At 36.7% G+C, this 12,552-nt stretch overlaps 2 protein-coding genes across 9 annotated transcripts in view; one reads left to right on the top strand and one right to left on the bottom strand.

The window, feature by feature from the left end:
- The window catches only part of LOC126740106 (fatty acid-binding protein, adipocyte), a 484,513-nt gene that overhangs the window by 308,496 nt on the left and 163,465 nt on the right, over positions 1-12,552 (bottom strand). The window contains exon 1 of one of the 2 annotated variants that reach the window (XM_050446012.1): positions 12,177-12,180. The exons of the other annotated variant lie outside the window; for it this stretch is intronic. The gene's annotated coding sequence lies outside the window, so the exon portion shown is untranslated. Of the gene's footprint in view, positions 1-12,176; positions 12,181-12,552 lie in introns of those variants that run through there. 2 annotated transcript variants of the gene reach the window in all.
- Positions 1-12,552, top strand: part of LOC126740091 (uncharacterized) — a 46,227-nt gene that overhangs the window by 5,208 nt on the left and 28,467 nt on the right. For all 7 annotated transcript variants that reach the window (XM_050445971.1, XM_050445969.1, XM_050445973.1 and 4 more), the window contains exon 2: positions 9,290-10,271. In XM_050445971.1, the coding sequence (XP_050301928.1) occupies positions 9,290-10,271 (982 nt within the window). The remainder of the gene's footprint in view (positions 1-9,289; positions 10,272-12,552) is intronic.

Below are 12,552 nucleotides of genomic sequence, written 5' to 3'. Positions count from 1 at the left end.
ATGAAGTCAGGCCTGGATCTTACCTGTTCAGAGACCATGTCCTACCTGAGCATAAACTCCTTATCAAGTAGAAGGCAGTTCTTTGATGTTTGCTTTGCGTTTAAGGTTCTGAATGGTATTGTTAGAAGTCCGGAATGTCTGTGCCTTTTCTCTTTGCATGTATCTTCTTACACAACACGAGGTCAGGCGCTTCTCCACATTCCCTTTTGCAGAACATCCTATCTACTAAACAGTCCTATAAATAGAATAGCTTCTACAGTGAATAGATTTGCAAAAGATCTTGATTTTTTCAGTACATCTTTAAATAAATTTAAGTCGTCAGCTAGGGTTAGCACAGTATTGTTTATTAGTGTTTATTAGGTTTAGCACAGTATTGTTTATTAGTATTATAGTTTTTACTTAAGACTACTGTTAATTATTAATAAGTACTTGAAATGTTATATACGTTGATGAATAAATAAATAAATAAATAAAATAAAAAAAATGTTTAAAAATTGTAAGCTATAAAATTTTTAAACATGACATTGAGAATTGACATTGATAAGCGTTGATTTTAAACAATTGTTGTTATGGTATCATGTACAAAAGGTAAAAATAAATGCAGCAGATCCTATTTATCCCATAGTTCTGAAACACCCTGTATTATATTTTATTTCATTATGCTCGATCATCCACATTTAGTCTTATACACAACAAATTTTTTCTTGTTCAACCTTCATGTCCTTGTTCTTGTTCCGGTCTTTCTAAATACTTTCCATTTTCTTTAATTTAGACCAATATCTTGAAGGATTCTTTAGGTTTTTTCTTATTGGATTCCAATAATGACAAATAATTTTGACCATTTAATTTGTTACCTACTAGGGCCAAGAAGATATCTGAAATCGACATTGTATACAGGCTCCAATATCGGAGTAGAAGTAGTAGAGTAGTAGTAGCTCTATTACTCAACTGGGCTGTATTGCATCAATAATTTTTTTCTAACAGTTGTTTTCTTCCCTTTCCTGCTGGGCATCATAGGTTTAATTTTGGATTGTTAAATATGGAAACGTTTTCTGCCAAGTTTTCTTACTCTACTATGGATCTACATTTTTTCTGATCAATGTTTTTCTTAATAAATTGTTATTTGTCTAAGATGAATCCCCTGGAAAATCCTTTAGGATTCGACCAAGTAATTTCATAACTTAGGACACCTAAGAAATAACTCTTTTTATTCCATCTACTTCCTTCCATGCATGGTTGACTCTTGCCTTGCAGGAAACCTATAGGATGTATGTTCATTTTTTTTTAATTGAGTCCCATTTAAGGTATGGTTTGTGTTTCTGGGGGTGCATGCACACATTATTTATTTAATAGTGTTTTTGTTTTGCAAAACAGAGCGGTCCGACGTCTGTGTAATGTGAGTATGAGAGAGTCTTGCAAACAGCTATTTATCACTCATAAAATCCTAACCCTTCCTGCCTTATTTATATTGGAATCTGTTTGCCTCGTTCATAAGAAATTTTGAAATGTGAACACAACTAATAGGCGAGCTACTGATGTGCTCTTGCCTATGCCTACAAGTTCACTGATCAAAAGAACTTTTATATTTGATGGTAAAAAACTCTATAATCATATTCCTGCAGATTTGAAAGGTTTAGGTAGCTGGAGACTTTTTAGAAAACATGTTAAAAAATTCTTAGTTGCAAAGGGCTATTATGAAATAACTGAATTTTTGTCAGATTTTAGTCATTTTTACCTTTTTCTTGCAGGACTTTAGGTATATTCTTTATATTTTTTACACAATATCATTTCACCTAATTTATTTCTGTGATTCATTTTTTTTTTACAGTTTTACATTTAATAAAATTGTATTTTCGAGAGTGAATAATATCTGTTTGTGTTATACATATTGATACTCTTGACATTACATTAGCTTTGTATGTTTTGGTTCAGAGTCTTGGAGGAGTATTTCTGAAGAATGGGGATGTTGTTGGTTTTACCGGTATAGGTAAACTGTGGGGGCCAGCTAAAACTACCCGTCTTAGCTGCTTTACCCACTTAAAATACTCGGATACAGGGCAAATGATAAACTACGAATTCCTCGAACTCAGAACGTAATTTATTCATACTTGAGTTATAAATGATAAAGAAAACAAATAGACACTTCTTACACAGTTATTGGGAGTATTTAACAAACATTAAACTTAAAATTTACATCAGTAACCGCACGATTACAGAGGGCCAAAACACGGCGGCCGCGCGACGTTACTTAATCGTTACCGAATCGATGACAATAGACGACTAACTTATTGTCCGGGGAGCGGGGAAATAACAGCGCGTAATTATAAATAGATTGACAGATGAGCGCTGTTGCCACTACACTTAAACTAAATATGAAATTAAGGGAAAATAATACTGTCCCGAACATTCTCCCACCTGAGAAATATTTTCACATAAAGATTTCTCACAACTCAGGAGAGACAGTCAGCAATAAACTATTATTATACTACAGTCTACTTACAGTCAGTCAAGAAAATCACAAATACCTCGCAGGTATTTTGCTGACACGTCCACACCGAGTCACTTTCACTGCCTCAGCCGACCTGTTCAACACATCCTCGGTTCTTCCACTCGCCTCCTCACTGTCTTGGAACGCTTCTGGTGTAGTGGATTCAGGACCAGGAGTTGCTTCCACATCTCGCTCCATAGTAATACACTCCAGCGGGTAAAGTCGTTGCAGGGGTCTCAACAATTCACCTCTGGGAGTTTCTAACCGCACTAAACGCACTTGACCATCTTTACCCGATAAAAGTTCACTAACCTTACCCATTGGCCAGTCCGTTCTCTTAGAATTGTCATTACCGATTAGCACTACATCTCCGATCCGGACTGGACTGCACTTTGCGTTTTTGGATAGTAACTTCAATTGTCCCATATATTCGGTGCGAAATCGCGCGCGTAAATCATCTCGCAAACGTTGGATATGCCTTGCTTTGCGACACAAGGAAGCGCGGTCAACAGAATCACAGTCAGGTAAACCCCAGTCGGTTTGTTCGCGCAAAAACAAAGATGGAGTAAGAGGAGCCAAGTCCGTGGAATCCTCGGAACAATATGTTAACGGTCGAGCATTGACAACAGCTTCACAGTCACAAACCAAGGTTAACAATTGTTCAAAGTCCAAACACGCGTGACCCAACATTTTCCGTAATAGCTGTTTAAGAACTCCAATCAACCGTTCCCAAAACCCACCCCACCACGCCGCTGTCGGGGGGTTAAACTTCCAAACGATACGTTGCACACTGGTATCGCGTAAAATCGAGTCCCAATCAAGAGCCGATAAAGCGTTTTCCGCACCAACGAAATTAGTCCCGTTGTCGCTATAAATCTTTTTAGGTCTACCGCGCCGAGCTACAAAACGACGAAACACTTGCAAAAACCCCGCGGTCGAAAGCGACGTGCATAACTCCAAATGAACCGCGCGGTACACCGCACATGTGAAAAGACACAACCACGCTTTTTGTCCAGTTCTCAGGAATAACGGGCCAGCAAAGTCCACGCCGGTGATCTCAAATGGAACTGCCAAACGCACTCGATCCAGAGGTAACGGTGGTGATTGAACAACCAAGGGTTTTCCATGCTGTCGTTTGCACACTACACATCTGGATATGACACTTCGAATACTACGTCTTCCTCCCATAATCCAATATTTTTCTCGTAAGAGACTCAGTAGACCTTGGGTTCTAACATGGCAAGACTTCGTATGCTCGAACCAAATCAAACTCTGTACTAAAGGATGCTTGGCAGGCAAAATAACGGGAAATCGGAAATATTCAGTATCTTCCCTGTTAGACACTCTTGATTTCAATCTAAGCACTCCCTTTTCATCATAAAATGGTTGAAGATTGCTGATATTTTTATCATCCTCTCCCAAAAGACACTCTTGCTGGATCAATTTAAATGCCAAGGTCTCGGCAGCCGTAAATTCTTCAGCACTTAACTCACCGCTTTTCTTATTATCTGAATGCGTGATGTTATAACAAAACCGGAGAATCCAACCAAGCATCCGTATTGTCTTGTGATAATTCGAAAAGTAGGATAAATTCCATTCACTCTGGATATTTAAATCAGCAAGGGCTAATACCAGCTGTTTTCGTCGCTCCTGTAAAATCTCCTCTTCATTGTAGTTTGGGTTTTCCAAAGGCCATTGGTCTGGTTCCTGATAGAGCCACGTAGGTCCCTCCCACCATTTAGCTTCAAATAATTGCTTTGGAAAACAACCCCGGGAAGGCAGATCTGCGGGATTACAAGCCCCTGGTATATGTCTCCAATGTTCCGCTATGGTTAGCTTTCGGATCTCCATAACCCTATTCCAGACGAATGTTCCCCATTGATCTTTTCTTTGTATCCACGATATTACCGTAGATGAATCGCTCCAAAAATAACAATGTGCGGTAGTATTGAGATTTTCTCTGACATTCTTAAAAAGTCTTGCACCTATTACTGCGGCCAAAAGCTCAAGCCTTGGTATCGTCATTTTCTTTAGTGGTGATACCCTAGCTTTACTTGCTAACAGAAAAACATTGACTTTTTGGTGCACAACCACTCTCAAAAAAATCGCACATGCATAAGAATCCTTGCTAGCGTCACAAAAGGTATGTATGCTGACATCTTGTATATTGCTCCCACCAGTCAAAGTCCATCTTGCAATTCGTATTTGCATCAGATATGGTAGTTCTCGCACCCAGCGTTTAAAAACTTGTGCATACTCCTCATCCACTGTTTCATCCCAAGTCAGTTGCTTTACCCACAGTTTCTGCAATAATAATTTGGGAAGCAATACTGCTGCTGACGTAAATCCTATGGGATCAAACACTTTCTGAGTTAACGATAGAATTTCTCTCTTAGTGACCACTAAATTGTCAACATCAATTTCCAAAAAACCTGGATTAAGAGTTAGAACATCTTGGTCGGGATGCCAAATTAAACCAAGTACAGGGCAGGGAACAGATTCTTTTTCTAAATTACCAATTCTCGTGTGCTCCCACCCTCTCAATTCGAATTGTCCTTCTGCCATGATTGCCACAGACTCGCGAATAAAGATAGCTAAAGTGTCACCATCTGGCACACTTGTGACACAATTGTCCACATAAAAGCTGTGCCGTAATCTCTCAATAGTGTCTCGTGAATAAGAACTGCTTCTGTCACCTTTTCTGAGGAATTGCTCAAGATGATACTCTAATGTCACACCTAATAGAAAAGGACTGCTATTCACTCCAAATACAACTCTCCTGAATCTAAAAATAACCTCATTGTGCTGATCATCTTCCCACAGGAACCTTAAAAAATCACGATCATTTTCATGCACGCTGATTTGCAGGAAAGCTTTGCGGATGTCCGCTATAACTCCTAGTTTATATTCTCGAAATCTTAAAAGCAGCGACGGTATCAACTCCACAAGATTCAAACCCTTCTCTAGACAATTGTTAAGTGACGGTTTGTTCTTCTCATGCGCAGATGCATCAAATACCGGTCTCAACTTTGTGGTCATACTGCTGTCTTTGATTACTACCCGGTGCGGAAGGTAATGACCTTTATTAACGTGCACTTCCGGGTTAATCCGTTCGATAATTTTCTCTGCTTCCCACTCTTTAAACACTTGGTCACACTGTTGAAAAAGTCCATCTCGTCTTAGTTTGGTAATATTGGACTTCAATCTCTTTTGAGCCAGACAGTAATTAGAAGGAAGGGGAGGGTGTCCATCAACCCACGGTAATCTAACCTCATATCGCCCTTCATCGTTGATGCGAACTGTTTCAAGAAATAGCTCCTTAGCTGCCATCGCCATTTCTTCTTTAGTTCTCTGCTCCGTAGGCTCCTTAATACCGAGAGTATCCAGTTCCCAAAGTTGTTCTATAGAGGCATCCTTCACAAAGAGATTTAGAGTTGTCATAGCAGCACCTATATTTCTCTTCACATTAGTTACAACCTTTCCTATGACAGTCCATCCCAACCTAGTCTCAATCGCCATCAGACCACAAGACAAAGACTTTTGATTTCCCTTATACAAAATACCAGCTACATCTGCTCCTAACAATAGCTCTATGGGCCCGGCATCTTGGGAATCGGAAAGTTGAATACCTAGGTCTGCCAGTTCATCTGACCATTGACCACTAAATATTGGAGGTATATTACTACATATAATAGGCTGATCCAGAGCCTCCATGGAAAACACAAAGTTTTCACCACTTAATGTAATATCATAGCATTGATGGTCATAACCTGCCTCTCTACCTCCAAATAAACAATGAATCACCTTTTCAGAGCGCTTGGATTTATATTCGAGTTGAGCAGCTGTTGACTTCAAAATATAACTCCTCTGGGAACCACTATCCACTAACGCCCTCACTGTCTTGTACCCATTTAAACCTTTTAGTTGGACTCGAAGGGTTTGCAAAAATACATAAGTGTTAGTGTAATTCGCCAACGTCTGATCACGTACAACAGTTCTCTCTTCTCGAACGTCACTGCTTTGACCACCATTATAGCATTTTTCCTGTTTGGAAGCGACTTGATTGACTGACAGACTAGGACACATCAAAACAAGGTGGGATTTTTCACAAACAACACAATTGAAACGCCCTCTACACCTTCGAGATTGATGACCCACTTTCAAGCAACGGAAGCAAGCTTTCTTACTGGACAAAATATTTTTCTTTTCCTCTAGTGACATTTTATTGGCTTTGAAGCAAGAGGCACTTTCATGAGATCCGCCACAAAAAATACAACTGGCAGCATCGCAATTTACAAGACCCGCGGCAGTGGAAACTATGTCACCTCTAACAGACTTTCTTTTCTTAAAATTATCGGCATTAGAACACAATCTGACATCTGACATACGTTCCGTCAAACCAAAACCGTCTGCGGCCAAACTAATCCTCTGTTCATTCTCCACCTCACTACTGAGGAATTTCATTAGACCTTTTAACCTCAACTCTAACACAGAACCACCAGGATCATCAGGGACATCGCTTGGAACACTGGTTACTGAAAAGGGTGAACGCTGCCAAACTCGAAGCAAATCTGGAGGTAAACATGACTCAATCAACGGAAAAAGTAAAGCTGAACAACTTTCCGTTGTAATACCCAAAGTCTCGAGTGCCCGCAATTGTGTCTCAATTTTATCATGGAGCATAGTAATATCCACCTTTTGTTTTCCAGTAGCGCTACCCAAAATTAATTTAAGAAGTTCCCTGATATAGACCTCAATCTGCATGTCTTTATTGCCGAACCTACTTTGCATACAATCAATAATTTTGACATAATTCTCGCTTACAACTGGAAAACTTTCAACAAGCTGTCTTGCTCGACTTCCTGGGATTGTCGTCTGCCACAAATACTCGATTTTGTCATGGTCATCAATGTCAGAGTCACTATGGATTTTCTGGAACTGGCTCCAGAAAGACAACCACCCCTGAACACTACCATCATAAGGTTTTAACTCGATGCGAGGTAATTTAAATTTTCGCTTACCTTGACTTTCTCCTGTCATCGAATTTACACTAGGCACAATACGGGTACTAGACTCTAAATCGGCATCCACGAAAAGTTTTTCACACCTTAGGTTCAGTTCACAAAACCGTTTGATATACATATCACAACTGTCCACCTCGGTAGAAAGTTCATCTTCCGATGCGTCCTCCAATAAACTCTTAAAAATCGCACTATCCCGCACTTTTAAATCTTCTGCTTTCGGTTTTAAAGTCTCCCATAAAACACGAATAGCCTCATTATTTTCCTCCGAACGGGGGCCATCTAACAAATTCGTGAGTTCATTGGCTGTTCTCGTGAAAGATCCACGGTAAACTTTTCGAGCCTTTTTCTGAGCTTCTAGTTCCTGATCCATGGTAACTAGTCAAAACCACGTCTCTTAACTGTGAAAACTCAAGCGTCGATTTGCCACTGTAAGCCGAGGTCCTGTCACGGTCGCCAAAATGTGGGGGCCAGCTAAAACTACCCGTCTTAGCTGCTTTACCCACTTAAAATACTCGGATACAGGGCAAATGATAAACTACGAATTCCTCAAACTCTTAAAACTACGTAATTTATTCATACTTGAGTTATAAATGATAAAGAAAACAAATAAACACTTCTTACACAGTTATTGGGAGTATTTAACAAACATTAAACTTAAAATTTACATGAGTAGTAACCGCATGATTACAGAGGGCCAAAACACGGTGGCCGCGCGACGTTACTTAATCGTTACCGAATCGATGACAATAGACGACTAACTTATTGTCCGGGGAGCGGGGAAATAACAGCGCGTAATTATAAATAGATTGACAGATGAGCGCTGTTGCCACTACACTTAAACTAAATATGAAATTAAGGGAAAATAATACTGTCCCGAACATAAACCATATTCATGGAAGCAGAATGCCTTTAGGATGATGGACCATAGCATGCTAAATAACCTTTTTACATGTTTGTGTATATGTTTTTCTTTTTTACAGCTTTGTCAACAAATTTACTTTTATGACAATAAAGGATATATTGATTGATTGATTGCAGTAAATATTTCTTCTCTTTCTGATGTATTTTTATTAATGTATTTTTCTCTTTGCTAGTTTACTTTTACTTTATTCCTTTCTTTCTGTATTGGTTTCTTGCATAATATTTCTAATACATTATGTCTGTTTTTCATGTTCTATGAAAAACAAAAAATAATTTGACATTTGACCTATATCTTTATTTTAGTAAATGATCACCCAATTCTAAAATACATCAAAACCTTTTTGATTATTTACTTGTAGTTTACTACACTGTTCATTTATCAGACATATTCATATGGCGTATAGCATAATTGGTAATTATATTGTGTTGCAGCTTACTTTTGAACTGTCCTTTTGAGACCTTGATTTCGGGACATTCACACTTAAGATTAACTATACCATTAAAATTATCATTAAAACTTCGATCTTTTTAATAACAACTTTTTGACATTTATGATATTGATAAGTGCCAGAAATCATTGGATTATAAGTTTCATTTCTTTTGAGAATCTAAGGTTACACACTCTTCTGACTGATGACTTGTTAATTAATTTGATGTGAGTAATGACATTCATTAATGACAAAAAAGTGCTGAAAATACATTAGTTATATATATAAAATATTATAATTATTATAATTATCATTATAAAACATCAGATATTTTTTTTGCACATTCTTATCCTTCTATTTTTTTAAAGAGGTATTCCTAATAAATCCTTTAGTAAACACCACTTATTAACAAATATTTCTTTTCTTAGGACCTATATGTGACAGATTCGTCTTCAGTCTGTGAACCATGCCTAAAACATTTAATAATGTTGCACAATTTTAAGAATCGGTGCCTTAGAGTTGAAAAGGCTATTCAAAACTATGTTGTTAAAACCAATAAAACAGAAAACGTTGATCTTTATGACGTGATCCGGAATCAAATGCAAGATGCTTTACTACACAAGAAATGGACTACTGAACGTATTGAAAACTACTTGGAAAAAGTAAATGGGTCCATTTTAAATAAAAAAAATGTCTTTCCAGCTATGCAGAACATTGAAACTGCGTTACCATTAAATCATGCGTCTGCTATTTCACCTAATGTATTACCAACAGGGGATACTGAAAATCCTTCTTTAGACAGAGTTTTAGATAAGCCCATTGAGCAACCAAGAATATCTGTAGTGCCCCCTGAACGCCTTATAGAACCACCAGCAACTTCCAAAACAACTTTAACAAAATATATAACAGTCAGGAAAAATTTAATGCCTGAAACTTCAGCTCTACCACCAATACTACAGCCACCGACACCTAATAGTGCAATGAATTTATTATATAGGAGAGTAAATAAGCCTTCAATTATTCGTTTTAATAGACCACGACAAGTACAAGAAATAAGGTATTTTCGAGGGGCTTTTTTAAATAAAATAAATTATGCAAATATAAATGAACACATTGCAAAAGGTTCTCATATTTACGCGCCTCGTACTTACAGTCGTAAAGTACCAAAGACCTCCAAGGACCTTCAGGCTGTGATTCCGTGTCTTTCGCCTGTTCTATTAAATGCTGAAATAAACAATGAATATTTAAATAATGATCCTATGATAAGTAGTGCATTAGTAGGAGTCTCTCCAAAACATAATGAAGAGGTAGTACTTATGCCTAATACTGTAAATGAAACCATTCAGTCTTCTTCACAAAAACAGTCAACTTCTCAAGAACCTCAAGAAGAAATACTAGAATCTAGTGGAGGTAAGTTATAAAAATGCTTAATTTATTTCATTGTGGCACACATACATATTAAAACAGATTATACACCATCTGAAAAACGTCAGGGAATCCCTTAATAATTCGTGATCAAAAAGTGCCCCAAATAAAGTGAATCCTTTATAGATTTGTGTCAGATCTATTTTATAGATATTCTTATATCTACATCATAGCATTATATAAAAGGTATAGATGTAAGTTACCTTTTATTCATTTTCCGAAACATTTTTTACAGAAAATTTAAATACGCCTTCACGAAATATATGGTATGTCTAAATCCACTAGTTTAAAAGATACATTTATTAATATTTATGTGAAAAATAGTCATTGAAGGAGGTCACTCCTGGAATGTTTTGGCAATATGCTATTTTCTAATAAAAAACATTTGCAACATTTTCTAACAAATTCGGAGTAATGTTTTGACATTCTCTTCTTATTTTCCCTTTTTGTTTATTTTTTTTGCAGAAATGTTAGGACACTTTGTAATTTGAAAAAAAATGAAAATAATAGTTTCAATAGGATCTCCTCTGATTTTAGCTTAATTGTAAGTCTTTAGATATGTTTTGATAAGTTATGAAGGATGGGAAGAAGGGGTATTAATTGAATGGCCAGCAAGAAGCACCGATTTCACGCCTGTAGGTTACTCTCTTTTGGGACATTTAAATAATAGGTTCAAATTCAAAACGTTTATTTGCCAATATCAAAAATTACAAAACAGTTGTTGACTTATGATGTAAGTGAAGTTAGCAAATAGGAATGCATCTCGATTATAAAAACCGTTTCTCAAAAGTACCTCTGCAAGAGGCACTTTTAAGTGATACATCCTCAAGAAAAAGCAACAAAAAAGGAAACAAAATAACAAGAAAACTAAAAAAAAACCCTACTAATATTTCTTCGATACTTTTTGATAGTGAGAGCTTGAAAAAAAAATACAATTTATTTATATTTATGTACACAGGGCAGGGGTAGGCAGCGAGTGAATCAGGGAAGCGCAGGAGAGGAAACACATCCAATATATATGAATATGATACAGGTATATCTTGTTAAATGCGAAACGAAAATGTAAGTGAAGACTTGACCCAGTACAGCTACATGAATATGACACAACCTGAATGAAAAGAGACTGGAAAAAATTCCTTTTGACATTCATTTCAATACATATTTAATTATTAGGCATCATACTGTGACTGCATAAGCATATTTCTTATGTACTTCTTATACTTATAAAGAGAATAATCTTTAACACAATGAGGCAAATTGTTCCACAAATGAACTGCAACGTAACTAAATGATTTTTGAAAAGCTGCTGTTGTATGCTGAGGAACCCTAAAAATATTAAACCGTCTGGTATTATGGTTGTGTTCATACACATTGAAGAGTTTTCTTAGATATGGTGGGTTTCCCGACTTTAAAATTCTGTATATGAAAGAGTACATGTGATATTTGCGTCTATTTGACATTGAAGGAATAAAATGATTGTTAAGATATGGGGTAATATGTCTTCTGTAGCAAATATTAAAGGAAAAACGCATACAGGAATTATGCACTTTTTGAATAGAAGATGAGACTGCCGAAGTAATTGCATCATTGTAAATTACATCACTATAATCAAACAACGATAATATTAAAGAGTTGTACAAAAAATACTTGGTTTCACTCGGTAAGTGACGATAATACCCAAATTCTTTGCTTCATTAACCACCGGTACTACTGTATTGTCTATTTTAACCACAAAGTCTTGAGAAATAATATGTTCTATGTTATTTCTATTGGATCTTAGAAATAAGAGACACGATTTTGAAGGGTTTAGTTTCAAATTATGAGCCTTAGCATATATATGTAAATTATTTAAGTCGGAATTAAATTGTGTTTGTGAGTGTCGTAAGGAGTTTAATGAGAACGATGTATAAATCTGAGAATCATCTGCGTATTGTTGTAGCAACGTATAATGAGAATAATAAGGGTCCTAATAGAGATCCCTGAGGTACCCCAGTGGTAACAGGAATAAATTCAGATTTTGAGTATAAGGGATGAGAATCAATCTCCACGCATTAAAACCTGCTGGTCAGGTAGGATCTCATGAAAGCAATACAAGTATTAGACAAACCAAAGAAATTTAATTTAGCTAGCAGCATATCATTATTTAGAGTGTCAAATGCCTTACTAAAGTCCAGCAAACATACGGCTGTTACTTGTTTCTGTTCTTCATAGTGCCTGATATCATTCATAAGATTTACCAGACAAGTAGATGTACTAAAATTTTTCC

Source organism: Anthonomus grandis, chromosome 9, assembly GCF_022605725.1.
Source record: "Anthonomus grandis grandis chromosome 9, icAntGran1.3, whole genome shotgun sequence".
NCBI lineage: Eukaryota > Metazoa > Arthropoda > Insecta > Coleoptera > Curculionidae > Anthonomus > Anthonomus grandis.
This window is presented reverse-complemented; position numbering and strand designations above follow the sequence as displayed.